Consider the following 25,173-nt stretch of genomic DNA (forward strand, 5'->3'; position numbering starts at 1 on the left):
AATACAATACTCTGAATTCCAGACATTTTAAAATAAATACAAATACATATCGGAACATCTTAAAAAAACATCAGAAAATTGATAAATTATTGGTTTGTTATAAAATCCTAACCCAAGTGTAAACCTTTAAAGTTCATAATGAAAACAATACAAGTATGTAACGTATTATATCAACTCATTCCGTCTAAACATTGTAAAGGCCAACCGGCGTACCTAATTCCGTAAAGATTAATGTTTACCTAACTGACATTTACAATTTTTTAGTATGTTTACTGAATGAATCACTTCTTGGACTTGTTTAAAAATTAGATAGAACTTTGCGTTTGGTACGGCAGAATAGGTTAGGACGATACGGATGTCGGTTAGTAGTGATACATGTGCATATTGATTCATCAAGGTTAATTAGTGTATTACATTTTAAATAGCGGGTAAACATTGTAATATAAAGATGAACAAGCTTGAGAGAGTTTAAATTCACAGAATGAGTTTTCCGAAGAACCTAATACAAAAATGATCGAATTATCAATATTGGCAGATAGAAAACTTATAACCGTACATAAAGTTACGTGAATTTGCGCTTTATGTATGAATATAACTGACTTAAAATAAAATACCTCCAAACTAGAAATAAGATTGTACATACATTACACTCAGCCGACGTGGCACAAATTAATAATACTATAGACTTACACAAATGAGAAAACAATATTACATAAAACAAATGGTAAAAAAACATTTTTGGCCTAAGTTGTGAATTCCAAAAAATCGGAATATATAAAAAAAGCTACTAGTTTGGTAAGAATGTGATTGCGGCTCGTGGCTTTTCTTCAGTATGTACAAGCGTTTTGGATATTTCCGCATTCTTTAAGGATCACTTGAATACGGTTGATTTGGGAGCTTCAATATCAAAGCAAATATGGATATTTAATTGTACATAGAATGGTCAATGTTACACGGTGTATAAAATGATTTACTAAACCAGCCAACGATAGGGCATAAACTCCACAAATGCTCAAACACCCGTATTTCTCTATCAACACAACTTATTTATCTCCGTTGTCTATCGTCATCTGTAATATGTATGGTGAAATAGCGCTTACCATTGAAATCGAGATGAAGTCAGAATATATAAACCGCAATCGCATTCTTACCAACCTAATAGAAACAATGTGCTGACGGAATAAAGAGAAGCATTCCACGAGGAAAGTGTGTCAAAGTATGGAACATATTGAATCAACTTTGCATGAGATCAGCTTTCTGCAATATTGTATGACTAACATAAAATTATCCTTAAAGTATCACATTTTTTTTATTTCATTTAATAAATTATATATTTTTTTTATGCCTTAAAACTAATCACACCTTTTTCTGCAATAAACTAAGACTCGGTGAAAAAAATCAAAATTATTTTGTTTTTCTTCAGTCAAATATGTCACTCGGCATCGAGCCGCGGTAACCTCCGTTCCTGGAACTCGCTGCGGAACAACAAGGAACAAGCGGCATCGGACAACTAGAGTTCCAGTTCCGGGAGCTGTCTACTTACAATGGCGTTTCACACCCAACCTAACATGAAAAGTGTCTAAGGTTACGTTACGCAGTGTCCATTAACATTTTAGGGATAGTTATATACTACGCTAGCTACAAAACAGTCCCAGAGGACGCCCGCACTATGCACGCGCAGTTCTCCATTTACAAACATCATATAGCGGATGAAGCGTCGTATGGCAGAATGACTTTATTATTAGTATCGCATCTTTCCTAAATACATACATATATGATTGCCTAGAACATTGGAAACGTTAGTTACGAGGGAAGCCTCAACTAAATAACTGCGCCTCAAATATATTGCAGTATTCACTCTGCCCGGCATGATATTGACATTTTTATTTTCTATTTTGTGAAAAACCATATTCTGTTAAGAATTGTTGATTTTTTATTACAATACATTCGCATTATGTGACACGACCAAGCGCATGTATATTTGATCTCCTTATGGCGGCCGACCATTTTATCATTCAACTTTACCAAATAATATTTTCTTTGGAATTATTTAGACAGAAATGAATATCATAAAGAATAACTCAAATTTTAAGTTTAAAATTTTTTTACAATCTGAATATTCTATCTCGAGTAAGTTATAATCTCGGATACCGGGGGCTCACAAATGCTCGGAGTACTGGTGATGCCTCGGGTGCCTCGGGTGCTCGCAGATCTATGTGAATACCCGAGATAATCCAGATGTTATAATTTTGATTACTAGACGACTCTGTCTAGAGTTAATAACGCAGAACATATCGGATGATCTGTAAGTTAGATATGCTATCCATCTAATAACCAATTTTGCGGGAGTTCAAATTTGAACAACAACCGCTGTATTTTTACAATTGAATTTTGAAACTGATACCCTCACATATATATACATATTTACCATTTCATAAAAAGGTTTTTTCATGTTAAAATAATATCGTTAACATATACATACATACGTATTAAGTTGAAACTAAAAGTTTAGGTTGTTCGGTGTATGTGTGTAATGAATAAGTTGTAAATGGAGAAGTGCGTGTGACATACCATATTAGTAAAACTTATTACACATTATGTAACTATGTATTTTAGGTTACAGTAAGAAGACATCGGGACTAAAGTGTTCCCGCGAGACAAGACAACTTGTCAACAAGCTCGTAATAATAACGCAACAGCTAAAAGTAAATACATATATCATTACACAAATCGTTAGTCAAGTTTCGTCACAATCTGCACCTGAAAGAGTTGAAAAAATTAAACACTCCGATGAAATCAAATCCAGATCGTTTGAAACACTCCATCTTCTCGTATTTTCAACGAATGATAAATCTAACCTTTAAGTAGCGATGAACATTCTATTTGATAAGAAAATAACATTTATTTTTTAACCTACAGAGATATGCCTCGACCGTGAAAAAAAAACGGTCTAAAATTTTTTAAACAATTTACGATTGCTAGCTCGCTGCAAAAATGACATTTCTCTCACAAACTATATTTGAAAGTATAAAAATACAGATTTTGTGATTTTTAAACAGATGTTAACTCGTGGTATTAATTTAAGTGAAAAATTATAATAATTAGTTCTGAAAATTTTAAAATGTTTGAATGTTGAAGTTCATGGGTACTGGCAAATCATGCAATTATCTGTGATAGTTGTACAAGAGACACATTCATGTCGTATCAAAGACGTGTGTCAGCCGCGGTTAAAGGGTAAACATGGGAAAGAATCTCATGACCCGCGAATGCAGTTTATGTTTCAACAATCTATACAGATAATTATTTTTTTTAATATATAAAATTAGAAAATAATCTGACGAGATGGATATATGTATTTAGCTTCTGCAGCAAAATATGTTCTTAGATTTTACGTCAACTGACAATGTCGCCCGACTGGTCACCGAGCCATCTTATAATTTGCAATAAGACAACACGCCGTTATCTGATGCAGTGCCTCGCGGCGAGTAAGGGGCAAAGAAGAAATATAATTGCACGATCTAAAGTCCACACATCCGAATATTTCGTTGAAAGATGTTCCATTTTTGCAGCGCAGCAGTCGTTCGGTGAAACCATCGGTGCCGGAATGTTCCGGCTATGAACACTTTGTATTTAGTTAAAATGGCAACATTAGATACACATTGGTTAGTAATTAAACTAAAGAGATTAACTTAAAGCACTAGGGTGATCCCGTCCCGTGGCAGAAGTGTGCACACCGCTCCGCAAACTAGTACGTACTTTCTACCTTAACAATAACACACGCAACTTTACCTTCACACGAAACAGCAATGTTTAAAACGACAGCAAATGTCACACGGAACAATATCAGCGATACAAACTAGCTTTGCGGTATTCACACGTTGTTTTTGCGATTTGGGAATATTCCCGACACTTAATCGCATACTTAATTTTAAGCGGCATCACAACGTACTTTATTTTATAAATACATACATCATTCGTAAGTAAAGAGTTTTTTTGGTAAATTAAAAAACGATGAAAATACTATGTCGCGATGCCTCTCAAAGGAAATATGAGGAAATTCACAACATAAATCTCCAAATGTCACGGTTTCCAGGTAAATTGTAATTCGAGACTCGAGGATATAAAATACCTAACCTCAGACAATATGTTGAAAGAGACAAGCGTTTGTTTAAAATTATATTTGTAAAATAGGAAGTAAATAATAAAAATGAAATAGATTTTGAGAATAATGATTTTTATAGAAAATAGAGAAATAGAAGGTGAAATAAATATCAAAACAACAAATAAATTATATACAATCTTCGGTCTTCGATATTAACTTCTGGTAAATATCATCCCAAAGTAGAAGTTTGAATTAAAATATGTACATTTTATCCATTGATTGAATTTTCATATAATCATCTTCTATATTGCAATGTTTTATAAGGAATTTACCGAATCGTTTTACCGTCTGAATGTGAAAATATGGTTTTATGATTGAATTATTACCTTACTTAAAAATATTACTAATTTTAATACTACTAATAAAACATACGTAATTATGAAGTATTTAAAAGTTAATATAGACAACATTGGTCAAGTTAAATCCTTTATTAAATTTTCACAAAAGTTTCTTCCGTATTGTAATGATTTCTGTGAATCTTACTGTAGACTAGAGGTTATATTTTTATATCGAATGTGACATTTGGAGAATTTTCATTACAAAAACCTCTAATAACTGTTGTTACAAATGGAATCTAAAATCGGATAATTTTTATATCCCGACAAGTTTAATAATCACGGAACAAAACTGTTTACTTCATTTTCGGTGCGCATGTTCATAAAAAAACCGGTGACTGGTTTCAAAGTCTTCTCGTTATAGAGACTTTGAATATTCTCAGGATGATATTTGACAAAGACCGCGGTGACTCGACAGTTTGGTTTTGAGTGGCGGTGAGACGGGATGGTTCAGTTGTGAGTTTCCGGCGGGTGGAGAGCGGGAGTGTGTCATTTGTTGGCGGGCGAGCGCAGTCGGGGGGAGGCGCGGTGGCGTGGGGCGGGGGGTCACGCGGCCGCCTCGCCCGCCCCCTCGCCGCCCTCCGGCGCCCCCTCCTCGGGCTCTACGTGGTACAGAGTCACCGAGGCTATGTAGTTGTTCGGCATCACCTGAAATTACAAATAGACATAAATGCCGCAGAAAAATACAAACAATAAAATTGGCTCCGTAATTTTGAAGATTTACAAATACCAAAAATCTGTCAAAAGAAGCTCTGACAAAATTTTAGCTTATAAACAAAGTTATAGTAGATTTTTTTAAAAATGGGAATTGCATTTATTATTTACCTCGCTACTATGTATGTATTATGTAAAAGGTTTGTAGATCAATGGATTTTTGCTTCATCTAAGAAAAAAAAGATGTTTTATTTTAATCTGTGTTGGGAACAGGAGGGATAATAGATTGTTGGCTATAAGAACATAGCAGAATTTTGACTGCCAAAACAGGGGCGTTATCATATTTTTACTATGGATCCAGGATTATGATAGATCGACAATACTAGACGAAAGATCAGACACTCAACACCGACACAAGAGAAGTGTCGGTGTTGGAAGAGAACAAAATGACTAGAAGTAGCGAGTATTGCGGTAAATATAAAGATCAATATTGAGCCACATTGAGGTTGGCGTGGATTGATGGTGACAGGGGGTCGCAGGCTAGAGACAGAGATGGATGGAGAAAGTATCTGCGCGCGGCTACTGGCACAACAGAAGTGACGAGGACACGGAGTGCTTTAGTCACACGCACTCATAGATAGCCCCGCATGCTGAAGACATATAATCCGGTGCGAGTTGGGAGCTATTATTATAACTAACTAACCATCACGCCGCTTCCCAGGGGTAGGCAGAGAGAATAGATCGCCACGCCACTGTCTTTGCAAACATTCCTCGCCTCTTCCACGTTCATGCATCTCCTCATACACACCCGCCGATTGTTTCGACTCCTAACTTGACCGCTTTCAAGTATTTGGCATACCTGATCGTGCCAAGTTTTTCTCGGTCTTCCTCCGCTTCTTTTTCCAATTATATTCGACTCATAATTTTTTTTTACCGTTCTTTCCTCACTCATTCGTATTACACGTCTAAGCCATCTCAACACACCTTTCTTAATTTTATCGATAATACTTATCTCAGCCTTACATTCTTTCCTTATTTCATCATTCGAACATCTATCAAACATCGTTTTGTCGCATATTCTTCTGCGAGATGGCATTTCGACTGCATTCAGTCTACTTTCATCCTTCTTTTGCCAACTCCGTGTTTCACTTCCATACATTAGGGTCTTAACCAGGACTCTGTTGTGTACTGCAAGTTTAGCTTCCGCTGATAGGTTTTTATTTGCTATAACTGATTTCGGTGCACCATTCAGCCTCCTTTCTATAGTTGGGAGCTATTATGATTACCTCGAATATGATATCTTGGTAGCCGTAGCAGAAGGTGGAGCCGAAGGGGTTGGTGGTGTTGGTGGAGGAGGCCCGGTTGAGCACCACGGGGCGCTGCGAGGGGCGCAGCGCGGGCGCCACCTGTTCCCAGCGCGAGTAGGCCGACACCTCCGCCGCCCCCGCCGCGCCGCCCTCCAGCGCCTTACCCGCCGGCGGGATGGCCAGCCGGAACTGGCAGCGGTGGTACATGTTGAAGTTGTAATGCCCCGGGTAGTTGGTGTGCAGCACCAGCTTCTTCACTCGCTGCGTGCGCGCGTCAAACAGTACGTCCTGGAAACAACCACATCACTCTTATCTTATCTTAACTATTAAAATCAACCACTGATTTCTTAGGATATTAGTCCTCCACTGCTGGATATAGGCCTCTTCCGTATCCTTCCATTTCTTTTGTCGGTTGCAGCCAGTTTCTAAACCCTATAACGGCTATGTTATTGGACAATCTCTTTTTCTCCCAAGGTCTCATCTTAAAATTTTTGGGGTCCATCTAGTGGGTTCTGTCTTGCAATATGCCATGCATTTTAAGGTCTACTAAGTTGTATATTTAATTTTTAAAAAATAATTAAATGAAAAATAAAATTTGTGACAGTTGTTAAGGCATTATATCAAACTACTGCAAACTACTTTTGATTACGCATTTCATTGTAACAGCTGTTTTAAATTGCGAGAGCATTATCAAACTGTGTTCAAAAATAAGTGGACAAATTTAAGAATAAATTTGTAAAACTGGCAACTAATCCAGATTCATCCAATTCAGTAAAACCATAAATCATATTTTATACGGAATATAATAAACAACATGCTTTAGGTTGGTTCTAGGTCTGTTCGGCGAGGTCATATAGCGGTGGTCTAAATATAAAATTGTTATTAGGTGCAGTGGCATAGGTGGGTAGATCCTCGACTGCGAAACTAGCGTTGCGGATTCGATTTCCACCAATTGCAATATTAGTTCGAGTAATATTTATTTTCAATTGGCCTGGGTGTTTATGATGTTTTTCACATCTACTTTCCCTATCCTTACTGTTCTACTTGCAGACAAGCCTCTAAAATAGAGACTTTGCAGGTTATTCCAACAAAGAAAAAAAATAGTGGTTGCATTACCAATCCCTTGACGGGAGCTAAAAAGTGCTTGCCTGGAGGCCTAGAACACGACGCACAAGCCTAAGTAGGCCCCAGACAAGATGGTCCGATGGTATTCGGAGAGTGCACTGGAAGAGAGTCGCGTCCAACAGAGAACTGGGTAAGTCCAAGAGGGAGGGCTTTGTTCAATACTGGACACAAAAAGAAGGCTGAAGTAAGTTAGTGAGTACCAGTCCCAGGGTGAAGTAGTTGAAGAAGTAGTCGGAGTGTCCGGAGTGGCGGGGGCGGTGTGCGTGCGGGCTGTGGATGCGCATCTTGTCCTCGGCCTTGTAGAACACGCGCGCCGGCGCCCCGAGCGCGCGCGCCACCTCCTGCGGCCGCTGCCCGAAGGTCACGCTGCGGCACAGCTGGCGGCGCGCCGGCTCCAGGCTGCGGCCCGCTCCTGCAACACACATACATCCCATGATCTATGGCGTTATACATTCAAGAAGCACCGATGCACTTTTGGAAGTGAAAACATCTTTTAGTTTATAACTCATATATAGGGTCCGCCATCTAAAGTTTTTTTTTTCAACTAGTGCTTATTTCGTGAATGGTAACACTTAGCTCATGTCTGATTTGACAGATAATTAGTTTTATCCTTCCGCTGAGCGAATATGGTTGTGTATACGCTTGAACAACGCTGGGAAATATTGCGACATTACTTTGAAAATCATGGTAATGTTGCAGAATGTGTGCGAAAATTGCGTACGGTTTTTGGAAGAAGAGAAGCACCGTCAGCTCCGTATGTTCGTTATCTTGTGAAAAAAGTGAAAGAAACTGGCATCCTCATCGATAAACCAAAGCGTGAAAAGCCAAAAACAGTGCGTACACCCGAGAATATCGATGTTGTGGCAGAAAGTGTGCGTGAAGCGCCATCAACATCAATTCACCGTCGTTCTCAACAATTGAACATTTCGGAGACATCATTGAGACGAATTTTGCATAAAGACCTTGGTATGACGCCATACAAAGTCCAATTGGTTCAGGAGTTGAAGCCAACTGACCATCCAATGCGTTTTCGCTTCGCTGAGTGGGCCTGCGATCGACTTACAGAAGATGCCGATTTTGCCAAAAAAATCATCTTTTCGGATGAAGCTCATTTTGATCTTGGCGGGTATGTAAACAAGCAAAATTGTCGTATTTGGGGCACAGAAAACCCGCACGCATACATTGAAAAGCCGGTACACCCAAAACGAGTCACTGTTTGGTGCGGATTTTGGTCCAGAGGCATAATTGGGCCATTTTTCTTTGAAAATGAGCAAGGAGTGGCCGTTACAGTCAATGGCGATCGTTATCGGGCCATGTTGAACGGATTTTTGTTCACAAAAATTGAAGAGGAGGATATTGGCAACATTTGGTTTCAACAGGACGGCGCTACGTGCCACACAGCCGAAGCTACACTCGATGTTTTTTATAGCATTTTCAAAAAAAAAAAGTTATTTGGCGGACCCTTTAGTACACACTTATTGTTTTCATTTTCATTTTTTGTTTTTTTTTGTTTTCTGTTAAAATCAAATATTTGCATTTTACATTCCATTTTTTTTAAAAAAAAGAGAAATATTTACATTTTTATTATTTACAAAAATACTTCAATTTTATACTGTTTCTGTGAGCCTAAGCGGCTCATTATTATAAATAGGTATCAAATTGTGGTAGAGTGGATTCGAAACCGAGAAACTCTGACTCAAGAATCTATATATTAGCACTATTCAATATATTTACATATTTGAAATCCATTGTATTCTTTCCAGTACCCTTTATTATAATCTAAAATAAAATGTTTACCCATACACAGGCCATGCCTTTTTGGGATCTTTTTTTTAATTAATAAAATAGGATATTTTTGTACTTGTAATTACATCATATTTTGAAATGCAAAAATAGTTAAAATAAAAATAAAAAAAAGGTTGGAAGCCAACAAAAAGAGACAAAATCTGTATGTTCATTTACCCGTATGGTAAGTTATGTTAAGCACTGACCTTCGGTGTAGAGGTGCAGGCGCAAACCGCGCGTGCGCTGGCGTTCCCGCAGCACGTCGCAGCGGGACAGGTACAGGTGGCTCTGGTAGCAGCTCAGGGGGAGCTCCGGGGTGGCGGGGCCCGGCACCGCTCCGCCCGTGTTGCTGCTCTGGAATGGGACACATCGCCAACATGTCACTGCACTGCCACACTAAATCAATCGAGCCAATGCAGTCGACTGGACTATGCACGTTGCGTGACTTCCGAGAGCTGCCATCAAACTCGCGTTTTTTACAAGACACGAGTTCCTCCTGCCCACGATATCCGCAGCTGCCAATTCGTCAGCAGTTATTGTCTGGAGGCAATTTGTGAGTTCTATATGACCCACACTTTTTTTAGAAAGGATATAAATTAAGAAGACAGTAATTTGGCTGTGTTAGGTGTTGGCTCAAAAGAACTACATTTATTTGCCTTGAGAGCCTGTCCGCCTCCGTAGTGTAATGGTCAGATGCTTGGCTTCCGTACTGGAGGTCTCGGGTTCGATTACCAGGGGATTTCAATAAATATAAGTTATTTCCCTGTAATATTTATTCAATATTACCCTGGACTGGTACCTGAAACGGAGGGCTAATCACCTTTCCTTCATATGTTAACAACCAAGATAACACTGTGTTTATATAGTGCAGTGCCCTATGCACCATTGGGTGCAGATAAAGGTTTGAAGATAAAGGAAAAGCCTACATCTGATGACTCGGAAGAGTCAACTTCCTTAGTTAGGCTTTCCTTTTGGAGCCAAAGTCCGACATGGGAAAGTGCACAATTAATTTTTTAGGAACTCCAACTGACCAACTCGTAAACAAAACTATTAATCAAATAAATAATTCCCTACCTGAGAGTGACACGCTCCGTGGTAGACCGTGGTGCGCGCTACCACGGGCGAGGCCCCGTTGGGGAACTGCAAGGAGCCCAGCCCGTGAGCGTATCCGGGCTGGAAACAAACCACATTTATTACAGGAAAGAAACTTGATGTAATAATAGTACCCATAGTAAAGCCTAGCCGATAGCCTATTAACTGGATGCATTTCAATTCACAATAATTTTCTCAGTGAGCAATGCCAAAACAAGAAATGTTATTTATTGTTTCGGCATTCACTTTGTTGTAAGACATGATTAAATTATAAATAAGCTACAGATGCTTCCAAAACTAGTCGTAACAATATAATACAACAATATAACAATATAATATAATACTCAAGTGGTAAAAAACAAGTGTTTTATTTATAATTTAATACCCAAAAATGTGCAACCCAGTCTGGCGACGCAGGTTAGTTAACTTAGCGGGTATATAATTTAACCATCCAAAACCATAAATTCTTCATTACAATTTGTACAGTAAATCTGGATTTCTATAGGCGTGACATAGCGGCGAGTAATATCGGGCACGGTAGTATAGTATAGGACTACTACGGGTACTAACCTCGAACTTGCTATCTATGGGGAAGTAGAAGGACAGTCCTCGGAAGTTGAGGGCAAAGAGCTGCCGCTGGGAGTCGTACAGGCCGGGGTGGGTGGCCCCGAAGGAGTGCTCCACCTGCTCGATGGACGGGGGCACCTCGGGGGCGTTGAACCACGCGCCGCTGCACCACACGCACACGCACACGCTCATTAGTCATGGTAATGTGACATTATTACTAGGAGAATGACAATCAAACTAGGCACAATTATGTAGGAAAAGTTATAAGATTTTCAGTCAGGAATTGAACTTCTAGATTGTCACAGGCCAATGGTGAATATTCTTACATCTCATGTATATATTTGTACATTTTTTACTATAAATGGCATGTTTTTTTCATACACCTGTGTTTATTTTTTTGGCATTTCAACCTTTATTATAGGAGTCATGTTAACGAATCGGAGCTACATTTGCTATGAACGAACAAATAAGAATGCTATTTCAGATTTCAGAGGGGAGAGGTTGTCGGCACTCACCAGTACTTAAGTTTCACAAGCTTCATATTGTATATTTCTATAATCTTGAGTCGTTGCGCCACCGGGTCAAATATCAGGCGGATGCCGTCTAGCGGCATGTTGATCACCAAGTCCACCGCCAGCGGATTCTGCAAACACCGACAGAACTTATTTATATAAAATATAAGAAAATAAAGGCAATTCGTTTGGTAATGCTATATTCAATTCAAATACTTTCAAAATTTGTGCAGTTAGGAATTTAATTACGTGTGCAGAGAGAAAACGACCTAGAAATTATTATTTCCCATTGCGACTGAGATTATTATAGTAAATAAAATGAATTAACTACACTGCATAGCGATAAATAAATGTCAGGAGAGTGTAATAACAATAAATACATGATAATTTGTTAGCCATAGTTGTAATGTTATTGACGTCTCATGAAGAACACACAAGTCAACGAGAAGGGAGCGGACATTTACTTATGTTTATCAATTTGCCTTTTGTTATTATTTTCTTGATTAATTGCACGCTACTAAATAACTGAGGAGGTTTTTCTCATAATCATTATCTTATCTTTTCTTTATATTGTCTATTGATTCGGCATTAATTTTGTGAAATAACATTGCGATTCAAATATAAAAATTAAAGATTTACGTTAATGTAAACACGACTAGTTTCAAGAACTAGATATTCTTATCAACAGGTGAAATACAAACTGAGTTTGTATTTGTATTGTAGGTGAAAGCATTTGTAGTTCTCAAAACTAATCGTGTTTACATTAACAAACTCAAAAGTGGCCTTACAGTGTTTTAATTTAGGTATTTAAATTATCTTTTCTATGTTTAATAATAGAGTTTCTGTTAGAAAGAAAGTTAGTTATTTAGATTGATTCTATTATCAGTAAAATATATTTTTATTGGATATGTAGTGGTGATTGCATTTTTCTGGATTGTTATACCGTAAATATATGTATGTACATATATGAATCGAGGGTGTGCGGTGATCGTTTTGAGACATGCAGAAAAGGACGCTTTTGTAAAAGGCTCAAATTCATTTCCAACTTCAGTATCCAATTGAGCGAGGTAAAGAAATATTAGAGAGAAATAAGAAATAAGCTTAGAGAAAAATATTCAGTCAATATCGTAGGGTCGATAACAGAAATAGGTTTGAAGGGATGCGGATCATCCGCAGCTCGTATGGGCGGAACGTACTTATATGTATGTATTATTTGGAATTAGGTACTGTACTAACCACATCGCTGTAGAGCACCTGAACACCTCGGATAACACCCACTTGAGACTGGATTATGGCAACGGACTGGGAGAAGTGCATTCCTGGAATATACAACAAAATTACATTCATTATTATATTTATCTATTTATTTGTACATTTTGTGAATTCTTTTGGCAGCCTTTTTTTGGTGAATTCCTATAATTATATGCCTCTGCAAATACCGACAAGCATTTTACGCTTACAATTCAATTCAACAGGAATTTCATATTAACCTACATTAACCTATGATTAATTAATAATCTACTATTACTATAATAATGTATGTCATAGGTATCCAGGCAGTCTCTCGGGAAGGTAATTAGCGCACGTATTAGGATACTGATACTCATATTACATAGAAATAGTCGATAACATACACATTGAAGGGTACATTATGTATGTAATAATAAAATGGGTACAATGACTAAAGCGTACGAGTAGTCCACTTTCAAACCACGTTATGGTAAAAAATTTAGATTTTTAGCCAATGGCGGCAATCGGTAGAAGACTAAATCTTCTACCGAATTGAGCTTTTTCGAGATTTGACAAAGTGAACTGTGGATCGGCATAGTGAGTTTTGCAAGAGTATTGATTTTTCTATTCCATTTTATTCCTAACTTAACGAGTATGGCAGATTATGTTAAATATAAACATTAATATTTTTAATTTTCTACTGATTTGCGCCATTGGCTTAAAACACTTAATTTTTTAACATAACGTAACATAAGCGATAAGGTATAAATTAGATTTTGTTTTTAAAAAATAAGGAAAAGTTTTTTTGCCTTACCTAACCTAACCTTACCTAACCAAGCGATAAGGTATAAATTAGATTTTGTTTTTAAAAAATACAGAAAAGTTTTTTTGCCTGAACTAACCTAACCAAGCGATAAGCTATAAATTAGATTTTGTTTTTAAAAATTAAGGAAAAGTTTTTTTTGCGTTATGTATCATTCCGTTACAATTACAAATAATTTTGTAATTTATTCTTATATTAATTCGAGCGAGTAATTTATGTATTTCAAAAATTTATATTTTTGAAATGTGAATTCATTCATGAAAGCAAAGAGATTAGCCGCTACGATCTTTCAACAGTTTATATTAAAAATATATCTGATTTCTTACAGCCACCCGACGGCTTGTCTAGACATACCCGCGATATTGAAGTTCACAGACCGTTTTTTATTTTTATTTATGAGTAAATCACTTTATATTACAATTATTATCCCGGGGCAATGAGCTTTTGGGAAGATTAAAAGGTCACAAGTTCGCTCCGGCTGGAAGCTATTTTATTTATTCAAAAGTAAAATAATATTTTTTTATACCAGCTTGACTAAGTGATGGGTGCAATACTTAGTCAGCCATGTATGTTTTACAACATTTTTTTAATAATGAAATTAAAATCACAATGATATATTTTTAATAACAAATATTATATATTTTTAATGAAACCACAGGAAACAGGAAGACTTTAAAAATTCTTAGATTACAATTAACACGAGGTTTGGAGTATAATAATTAATAAAACGAGGAAGACTTGCTGATAAAGAATAGTTTGATTATTACGAGTGATATAACAATAACAACTACTTCTGCTTATTAGATTTTTGTAAATAATAATAATTGTAAGACATTTATAAACAAAGCATGTTTGAAAGTAGTTATGTTTACTTTTATGATTGTTTTATGTTGAATTGTTAACATTGTAAGTGTTTTGTTGATAAAAAAAAACACATTGTTTGAGTCACATAAAGATTAAATGCCAAAGGGCCACAACGCAAAAAAAATAAACTCTTTATTCCAAAAATGGTATCTAAATCGTCAGCATTTTTAATTAAATTTTTACTTAGTAAATACCACAAAAGAGGTATTTACTACTTCAGTCATTGTTCTTAAATTTTACAAAATGCCTTTTTTTTAATAGAAATTTAATGTCATAAGAAACTACCCACTCAAAAAGTTTAAAATAAAAAAAGACATCAGATTTACCAATGTGATTTGATTTATATTTTTGTTTATTTGATGTTATCTTTGCAATATATATATGATTTAATTTTTTTTTGTTAATTAAAAAAAAATTAAGAAAATAATCCAAAATAATTTAAAAATTAACTTCTAGAGGGAAAAATTGTTTTAGCATAACATAGTAGTACAAAGAAAATATTTAAAAAATAAGATAATATAACATTGTTCACAAAAAAATATAATAAAGATGGATAATGACTAATTTGCGAAATACAATGAAAATACAGTTTCGCAATGACAGGGACTGATAGAAGTACGATTGTTTATTTTCCATTCTCGGCGAGCGACCTTGAAAAGTGACTGTATAGTAATGAAAAACGAATGCAGTCGGATTGTTTGCACTTCTGCGAGTGCAACGGCAACTTCGACGAGACACTTTTCAGACATCATTTCGGCGGCGGAACAAAGGCTAGACGGGCGCTAGCGGGAATATTACGGGAAACGAAGATTGGTCCGTGAAGGCCAAACAGACAGAGTCGACATATCCGAAATGACGCTGGAGCGAGGTGACGATGCGGCGGAGCGATATCGGATACGCGTTGCGTAATTTAGGACAGTAAAAATACAACGCAAAAAGTGCGAGGATTGTAAACACAAACACAGGAAGAGTGGCGGACGTACCCAGCACGAACTCCCATTGCTCGCAGCCCAGAGAGCGCTCGGGCACCACCTCGAGGTCCAGCATGTCGCCCGGAGGTCCTAGTAGTCCAGTAGAGTAACAGTAGCACTGGTTAATGATGTCGCAGCTCGCTTTTGCTGCGATGGGGAGCACTTTCTTTGTTTGGCAACTTCAGTTTTCAACCATTTTGTATTTGTCAGAAGAACTGTCATTAAACAGCTGATTGTGAACCAGTGGCGTACTCGAGGTGTAAATTTCCGCCACTAAAATATTTATTTTACGTGAACAAAAAAGATTGCTTCAGTAAATTGCCATATAAACAGATTTTCATCAGGTTTTCAAAACAAATTACCAACGAATAATAAAATGAACTTTAAAAAAGGAAAATAAAATGGTATAAAAATTACCCTATTTAAAAAATAAGCGTTAAATTGCCTACATAATACAAAACAGCAGTCAAATAGAAATATACTAATAGTAAAATAATGTTAACAAATCCTCACCCAAATTCTATTTCTCAATAAAAAATTAATAAAACTTAAGATTTTGCATGATTTTATGTCCTAAAATCCAACAATAGTTTGTTCAGAATACACGTTTATACCAATATTATTAATAATATTGTTATGAAAGTATTGCTCCCAACATACTTTATTTGCATACTTGATCATGACAGGTTTTTCTCGATCTTTCTCTGCTCCTATTTTCAGCTACATTCAACCTCACACATTTGTTTTACTCTTCTTTCTGCACTCATTCGTTCCACATGCTCAAACTATCTCAATACACCTTTTCCAAGGGTTAAATAATACGTAAAAAAATTTAGTGTTTAATTCTTGATCATCAATAGAGTTGAAAGTATAGTTTATAACACATAACTTACTCTAGATGTCCACAGATTTTCGGTTTAAGTTTGTATCTATAATAATTGAAGATTATATTTGCCATTAGCTGGTGTCTTTTAATGGTGTTTTATTGTTGTTATTAGCAAATATAGTATAATTTTGTATTAATTGTTTTATGTTTATAACATATGTACATATGTGCATACTAATCACAAATAAGGCATCATTGATTTGTTAGAGTTGATGCAAATGTGAGTTGTAGGCTTTGATTCACAGGTAATTCACCGGATAATTATGTTTTATTATTATTGGAATTTGGAAACAGAAAAACATAAATGCTGTATGCTGATAAACCAAAAAAATACATTTAAAATTATTTCAATATTTTGTTGTGAAAACTTTAAATATAATGTCTATAAAATAAGATTATTTGAATATCATCATTATCGTAAAATACTGTCGCGTGTCATCATATATTAAAATTAATTAAAACATGAAACATTTCAAATGATACTCAAACTTTCAACTTACTAAGGACTTTGTCGCACATATTTCTTTAGAGGAAGTGTACTTAAAACAACTTTTATTCAATAATTTAATACATGCATGTGCTCAATTAACATCATGCCCGTTGAACAGTTAATGAGTACTGTTAAAATAATAATATATCAATACATATCAATACTCTAAGTTAAAATGAACTCAAAATAATACCATTTCGAGAGCGTAGTAATTAATATCTTTGTTGAAATTAAAGGTAAAAAGGCAAACCCAATAAAATGCTAACATGTAAAATTAGTCCAAACACAAATGTGATAGTTAGTCTAGATAGCATTAATTTTCTGTACTTAATATCGTAAAGTAAATATTTAGGCAAATATGAAATAATACAGTTTTGTTTACATAAGATAAATACAGTATATACAAATAAGTTACTAACAATACCTAATATACGCAGCATTGATAGTAAAAAAATATTTAATTGTAAATTCAATTTATTTGATCATTTTATTTTATTTCAGCCCTGAAGATATCAAAATTTCATCATCGCTTATCATGCCAACTCTGAACACTACTTCCGAATTCCAAATGAAATTTCTAATGTATTACATTTCCAATGCGTGTCCTGCCACTGCACTTATTCAATAATACGCTTGCGCAAAACAATCTGCGTTCCGTTGCAAACAAAGCGTAATATAATATACTCTATCTCTGTTACACGCTTGAAAAATGAAAGAGAGACATGATGCGTTCAGCGTAGCGTTCTGTGCTTTGTCTTCATCATGATTATGTAAATAAACACCAAAAGTTGTGCGAAAACATGTTATTTGTTTTTCTGATGTGTTCTATTTATTAAAAAAAATATGTTAGGTAAAACTGTGATATTTATCTAATCAATAGTAACGAATGACGAATTGTTTTTATATCGTAAAATCATAATCAACTAGTGGTCTCTTATCGAGCGGAGGTCATTAGTATTCTCGTATTCTATGGTCGTTACAGAGCTCTACAGAAATATCGTCATATTATATCCCAAAGATGTCAGTAGTAGTCGTTAATAGAATCTTGTTTTTAGTCACTTTCCCGCGTGACGCATGAATCGTTTTGATCAAATAAACGTTGGCAAAAAACAAATTTTAGTGGTAAACAAAAAAAGTTGTAAAAGAAGTTTGTTCGGTTGGGTTTGTTATGATTCGCGCCATGACCCAGAAATAAAGCAACACGTTTCCATTCGCCATTTTAGACACGTATTGTGAATTATTTTTTTTCATTGAATATTATTTTTCATACTGCTTCATTACTCATATGCATGGTTTAGGGAATTGCGTTAAAGGTTTCTCAGGCGTCAGTTCCTGCTTTCAATGCGAAACGCATTAAGAGCACGCAAGCTTAGCGGTAACAGTTGCGATTTTGATTATTGCGCTTCAAAACAACTAACGACTTCACACTTGATGACATCACGAATTGTACGTTTTATTGCAATAAAACATAGATATATTAATCCTTTCTGTTTGTCTCATTTCTTTACACATTTCAGCAATAATATTTTGCTAAAAATCAAAATACTTACGTATGTTGGGGCTCCATCATGTAGTACATAAAACACTTTTTTTTTCGGAAATAAAATCTCCATTTAGTGAATATTTATCTCGTCCCAATAAACCAGGGAACATTAAAACAAAATTGTAAATATTTAATGTTAGATAAGCAATAAAGTTCATTAATTATGCCTTGTTTTCTACCTAAAAAAAAAAACAATTGAAGGTTTGGGGACAAAAACCACATGTCACGAAACCCGTTTTTTACAGACTGTGAAATCAATACAGCGCAGCATTTTACACCGGATTTCAATACTAATTTCTTTCTATAGCTGTTTGTATAAGGAATTTTAAAATAATAATTAGTATTGGAAATATATTGTTTTCGTCCAAAGTCTTCAGAATTGTCAACGGGTTGAAAAGATCGATAAGAAATCTTTTTTGTTTCAAAATTAGTATTTTTGTAGTAGGTAGTGGGTTTATAAAAGTAAGATATTTATTTCCAGTACATTGCACCAGCTATTAGGAGAATAAAAATCACCGAATAAATGACATATTTCGACATTTTCTATGTGACCCGGGAGATGAAATTAACCGGACTGACCATGGAGTTTGTCATTTATTATTCATTACATCTTCATAAATACAGAACGTAAAATGGTAGATGTTCTTAGAAACTAAACAAATTATTTTCTACAGTTTTCGAGTATTTGGCGAAAATGCATTTTATAGCATAATTACGACTTACGAGATATCTGCTGTTTTCAATGTACCTGCTCGTACAAACAATCATATATTGGAAAACATTTTAAGTATGTACCTACCCATTCACCATTAATTTATTGTTGAAATACTAAGTCGCCTTTTTCCCTTACTGTAGGATTGTTATAATATTTGCATTAGATAATTTGTCACCAAATAATATATAATATTATTATTTAATTCGCTTAAATTAGAATTTAAATTCGTGTAACTTGAATAAGTATGCAGAGGTGAGCATCATAATAAATAATATAATAACGCAATAACCATACGATTTGTGATAATTCCAGTAAAGAAAATGGTTATGTTTTTTTTTAAATGACTAATGTACACGAGTATCTACTGGTAAGTACCTACTCTAATAATAATTTTTTTGACATTTCATCAAAGATGAAGAAGAATATGGAAGTCTGGGCATTTACGGGGCTTACGACCGTCATAGGCTGGTTTGAGTGATCACTTTACACACGTGTAACATTCACCAATTCTACCCATTATTGACAACCACACTACTCAAATTCTTCGAAGTTCTATATATATGAACCAATTTAGAAACTTTGTTCTTGAATCACTAGAACTTCACTAGAGACATCTATTGGTGAGATGTAAAGAAGCTTTTTTATTAAGCAGAAACTCTTATAGTATATTATTGTACTCTTATAGTTATTATTATATAACTCTTATATATATATTTTCTATAATTTCTTCTATCAACAGATTTAAGCCTATGACGGTCGTAAGCCCCGTAAATGCCCAGACTTCCATATTCTTCTTCATCTTTGATGAAATGTCAAAAAATAATATGAAAATAACTCCTGTAATTGGAGATAATCCAGATTTTGTGAACAAGTATTTGGACACACTCAAAATGTTGCTAATAATAATTGATATACGCATGAATAATTTTTACGTACTCGTAGGTCGTAAACATTGAAACTATTTTATTAATCACATTATTGTGATGATTCAGTTTCTTGATAATTATTTTTCCCGTACTTTAAGTAGGTACCTATTTGGATTAAAGTTTGTGACAAATTTGACAACCTTGGAAATTGTGTAGTATTATGCAGGTTGGTATTTGTGGTAGAGTTGGAATTGGGCGGTTTGTGTCTGCTTTATTTTCTATAATTTCTTCTATCAACAGATTTAAATCTATATAATTATAAGTATAATGGGTGTTTCCACATAAAAAGCGCCATAAAAACTCACCCGTTACGGTTTTGGATCCCGCATACCTAAAAAGGATTTGTTTCTTTTTGTTTTTATATGTATATTTTTTCAATTTCGAAATTTCTCCTATCGAAAAAAGGTTTTTAGTAATACATTATATTAGTGGATAACATCCTATTATATTTCAAATAAACCGAATCGAACGTCTCGGAATTCTAAATTCGGAATATTTTTCGTTCTGAAAAATACACACGAACATCGATTCTCATACGACCAGGTTTGAAGTGAGCCTTTTTAAAGGAATAACCCGCAAAGTCTCTATTGTAGAGGCCGGTCTGTAGATAGGATAGTAGGATATGGAAGGTAGACTAACTGAATATTTATTTAATATTACCCTGGACTGGTCCTCGAAGCGCAGGAGTTAACACCTTGCCTTAATGTAAGTAACGATCAAGATAACATTGTGTCAATGCACCATTGGGTGCGGATAAAAGTTTAGAAGAAGAGAAGAACGGAATAAAAGGATTCACTATATTGAATTCAATTGGCGAGAATCGAACTCGCGATGCCAGTTTCGGGGTCGAAGGTCTGCCTAACTACGCCACGACGCCTATCAAATACTAAATCTAATATTTATTGATATTCAACTGATTTAGTTAGTATGCTTCGCCAAATCAAAGTAAGTCTAGAGCTTAGGAACGTTCAAGTGTCAGTATTATTTATGGAAACAAAACATATTTTGCCAAATTTATCAACCGATCCGAGTGTATGTTGCGTAGGTACCATGAATATATAATACAGATACATATGTATGCGTGTAGTAGTGATATTGTCCAACATAGTACTGTGCCCACCTTGAGCTTCACCTGTGAGCGTTAGTCGGTAGGTAAACTTGTAGACTACACTACCTACTACGAAGTGAAGGTGACACTAAATTTAGACGACAAACAAAATAAAAATAACAGGTACTCGCGCACATACCTGTCTGCAGTTACTTTACAACGCAATGTTGACATACTATACGTACTAGCTGGGTAGCTGGGTAACAAATCTTTAAATTGGAGTGGGTAAATCAGCGATGTCATCTCTAGCATTCTCCATCGCATTGCATGGGGGGAGACGTGGACATGGGGAAACAGGGAAGGTATGGTATGGTACAGATACACATGATACTAATGAGCATGCTCTTTAGCCTGTATACATTTGCTTGAAATAAGCATGCTAGTTTTGAGTATGCTCAAACCAAATACTCCAACACATATGACATTTACTAGCAAGCTATCTGTCGGTTCAGGGTGAAAATGGAAAACAAAGCGGACGTTCGCAACTGAATAAAATCATTATTATTCTTGCAATGCGTCCAAATACTTCTGCCATATAGAAAGAAAAACACGAGGAATAGGACGATTTGGGTTTTTATTTTTTGTTTTTATAATATACGTTCATTCATGTTGGTCCAGATATGCATTATTTCTTGCTATATTGTTTTTACATATGGACGATCGCGGATTCCAGAGGCATTCATTGCTCCGATATAAAGATACAAATTATTATTTTCTTATTATTATCTCCCCAGTGAGACATTTTGGAGCCAAGTCGCGTACGAACACCTACTGCGAACATCTGATTGACTAGCATTCTCATAAGCAAACCTGTTCACACTTGATCAAAACACCCCCTCTTCCACCAGCGCTGCAAGTAGCATGCCCGAAAATCGAATGGCTTTAGATTTTTGAGCATTCTCATTTCTAGCAAAGTAGGTACGTACACACGTGCTACTAAGTAGCATGCGCTCAATAATGGCATGCTCATGTGCTAGTAATGAGCAAGTGTATGTAGTCCTTTATGTTGGATGGATTTGCAATATGGTAGGTACTGGAGGCGCACACGCCTCTCACTGCCTAATCGAAATACCCTCTACGCGAGTAAAAAAGGGATTCATTCTCACTTCGGGCATATTGCCAATTGCCAGAAATAATGAGCATAGTCTCGAGAAGTTGGTGGTAACGCGGACAAGATGGGCTGGCCAAGTAACGGAACTAGCGGGTCCTCATTGCGCGCTGTACCAGGACCCAGGACCGGGAAGAATGGAGGCGAATCATATGCCAATTACCTACTTGACATCTCGGGAGATCGCGACGCGAGGCAAGAAAATGTATATGAAAAATGCTGATTTGATATTACAATACATGTAATCAATTTAAATCCGAACTTGATTATTTAAATATATAAAGATAAAGATGTATGAATAAATCGATATAAACTCGCTTATATCCGTATTGACAAATCCGGTTAATATTTGATCGAAAATAGTAACGAAAACTCCATACAAAAAACATATTAGCCGGTCACCACTTACATCCTCCCTTTGTCCTATTCAAATCATCTTATTCTCTTGTAAATCGCCTTAACTTTTTAGAGTTTATCGATTTATCCATATGTTAAAAGTCAATACTGTACGCAGATTTTATTTTTATAACCGAGTGTAGTATACATATTGGGGTTGTAGATGTTGTTTGGTGACTCGGTGTCGCTGCACGCATAATACATGAATAAATAATTTCTGCACGTTTTTGTGGGAGTACTGTGTGACGTCGAGTTACAACTATCTCGAGTCGAGATTATTGAAGTATGCAGATTGTTAATATTCTCGCTGCAAATTATGTACCAGTCAAGGACGCCTCACACATCCTCACTCGCCTACTAGCTGCCTGCAAAGACTTAACTAATTTGTGCTGCCTGCAACTGCCAACCTGTTAACTGGCCAACTCCATCCGGCCGATGTTGGCTGTTACGATATTTTGCTAAACGAGGTAATAAAGTAATGTTAAAAAAACTACGTCTCTCTTCACCTTCAGACTAAAACAATTATTTTTCATGGGAGGCTATCGTTCGCAATGGCGAATATATATAATATGATAAACATTCCTAAAATAAACGACCTTGATAAACGTTATACATTGCAGCCACTTACTTTACTGTATAAATAATCAAAATATTTTTATGAGGCCAGTTTCAAAAATGTAAATTTATATTTGCATTATTTTGATTATTATATGTATGCAGATATATTGACTATTATATGTAGGTAGATGCCTGCCAATCGTCTTCTTCATCATCATCCTCATAGATTTGTTTGGATTTTGGTCCAGGGTATCATCGATATTCTCCTCAGCACCACATCGCGAATGCACATGTCGTGCTGTTTGCCAACTAATGCGTTAACTTATGTACATATATAGATATGCTTATAGTACATATATAGATCTAGATTAAATTAATAATAATAATGCATTAGAACATTGCCTTTTCGTACCTTACAAAATAATAATAGGCTGTTACGAGTTGTATTAAAGCCAGATAAATTTTTCAATTACGGCAAAATTTTATGTGATTCGGACGTTTCAGTCCTGCAAATGATTATAAAATAAATACGATTAACTATTTGAAATACTGATATATTAATAAATATGATATAATGTTAAAAACAAGATATGTACCATTCGATAAACTGAAAACTTGGGCGAGTAAAAAGTTAAAATTTATCACTTATCAGTAGTAGTCCCTCAATATTGTTTGTCCTCTTATATACCTTGTGTGAGAAATATTTTTTATTTTATTTCATATTTTAAGATTGTATAAATAATAAATAAGATTGTTATAAGGATAAGGTATAATAAAATTTCAAGTATAAAATCACAACTAACCAACTATAAAAATAATAAATGTAGGTACCTACCTACCTACTTTACCTTCAGGAAAAAAAGAGACGAATGATGATGGTATGCCATAACGATAATGAAGCGGAGAAAGTTATAGTTGGAGTATTCCAGTGCTTTATATAATATTTTTTAATGTTATTGCTTATTTAGTGCAGTGATTCTAAAAAATGGGGGATGCGCTCTCGTGCGGAGCTACGGCCTACAAGACGCCAAAACTTGACACCCAATCTGTAATACATTATTGTATATTTGGAGCCATCACGAAATGCACCAAAGAGACATCAATAATCTATTACCAGTATTGTATGATTTGAAAGTCTTCTGAAACTCTATAGTGAAAAACAACAACAAAAAACTATAAAAGTAGTTAAACGAGTCTTGACTCATCTTGGTGACATTTATTTGACCATAAGTCAAGGACAACCCCTATAATACAAACTATCAACTGGGTATCCTAATATATGATGAGGTGTACTTGAGGAATGTATGTTCACTTAGTATTTAATATGTAGTGTGCAGTGCAGGTAGGTAGTAGGTAGGTAATTACTAGTTACAAACATAATAACACCGAGGAATGCTCAAGACCATATTAATGATGTGTAAGTCGAGTGTAATAGCGGGTTAATAGGTGACAGGTTACTCGGCTCCTATCTTTATTGGGTCAACTAGATACCATTTTTTTCAACGTGTTACTTTTGGGTGAGGTTCCCGTGGAACATTTTATAAAGGGTAAAGAAAGAATACCAAGGATCTTACAAGTAAGACAGGAAAAAACCGATACTTATTTATTTATTTATTGAACGGCTGAAGCCTTTAAGATAATACATATAATACATATATACAGTATCTAATACAAAAATGAAAAATACACTAATGAATACACTAATAGAGAAACAAAAAGTCTTGTAAATTATGTAAATATATATTATATTAATATAATATATATTTACATTAAAAAAAAAAACAGATTGTAAGTAATCGTTTCATTTCCTACTGCTACCATCACACCGTTTCCCCGCAGGGGTAGGTAGAAAGGATAGAACACCACACTCTTCTGTCCTGACGTACACTCCTCGCCTCATTCACATGCAAACATCTATTCATACATGCCCTCCGATTACGCAGACTTTTGATACCACCAGATTTTAGGTTCTGATTGATCTGATCGTGTCAAGTCTTTTTCGGTCGTCCTCGTTCA

General features: G+C 35.4%; 1 protein-coding gene across 2 annotated transcripts in view; it reads right to left on the minus strand.

The window, feature by feature from the left end:
* The window catches only part of LOC148303787 (PHAF1 protein CG7083), a 122,481-nt gene extending 106,837 nt beyond the window's left edge, over positions 1-15,644 (minus strand). Inside the window, exons 1-9 of one of the 2 annotated variants that reach the window (XM_088269456.1) lie at positions 15,440-15,644; positions 12,776-12,858; positions 11,543-11,670; positions 11,031-11,190; positions 10,443-10,541; positions 9,575-9,722; positions 7,784-7,995; positions 6,438-6,746; positions 3,989-5,145 (exon numbers count right to left, since the gene is read on the minus strand). In XM_088269456.1, the coding sequence (XP_088125582.1) occupies positions 5,044-5,145; positions 6,438-6,746; positions 7,784-7,995; positions 9,575-9,722; positions 10,443-10,541; positions 11,031-11,190; positions 11,543-11,670; positions 12,776-12,858; positions 15,440-15,503 (1,305 nt within the window). In that variant the 5' untranslated portion in view covers positions 15,504-15,644 and the 3' untranslated portion in view covers positions 3,989-5,043. Of the gene's footprint in view, positions 1-3,988; positions 5,146-6,340; positions 6,747-7,783; positions 7,996-9,574; positions 9,723-10,442; positions 10,542-11,030; positions 11,191-11,542; positions 11,671-12,775; positions 12,859-15,439 lie in introns of those variants that run through there. The other variant, XM_088269457.1, reaches the window with a different exon arrangement.
* Positions 15,645-25,173: the final 9,529 nt, after the last annotated feature.

Source organism: Brachycentrus maculatus, unplaced genomic scaffold (genome assembly GCF_059751285.1).
Source record: "Brachycentrus maculatus isolate JH-2025_06_01 unplaced genomic scaffold, ASM5975128v1 h1tg000349l, whole genome shotgun sequence".
NCBI classification, from domain to species: Eukaryota; Metazoa; Arthropoda; class Insecta; order Trichoptera; family Brachycentridae; genus Brachycentrus; species Brachycentrus maculatus.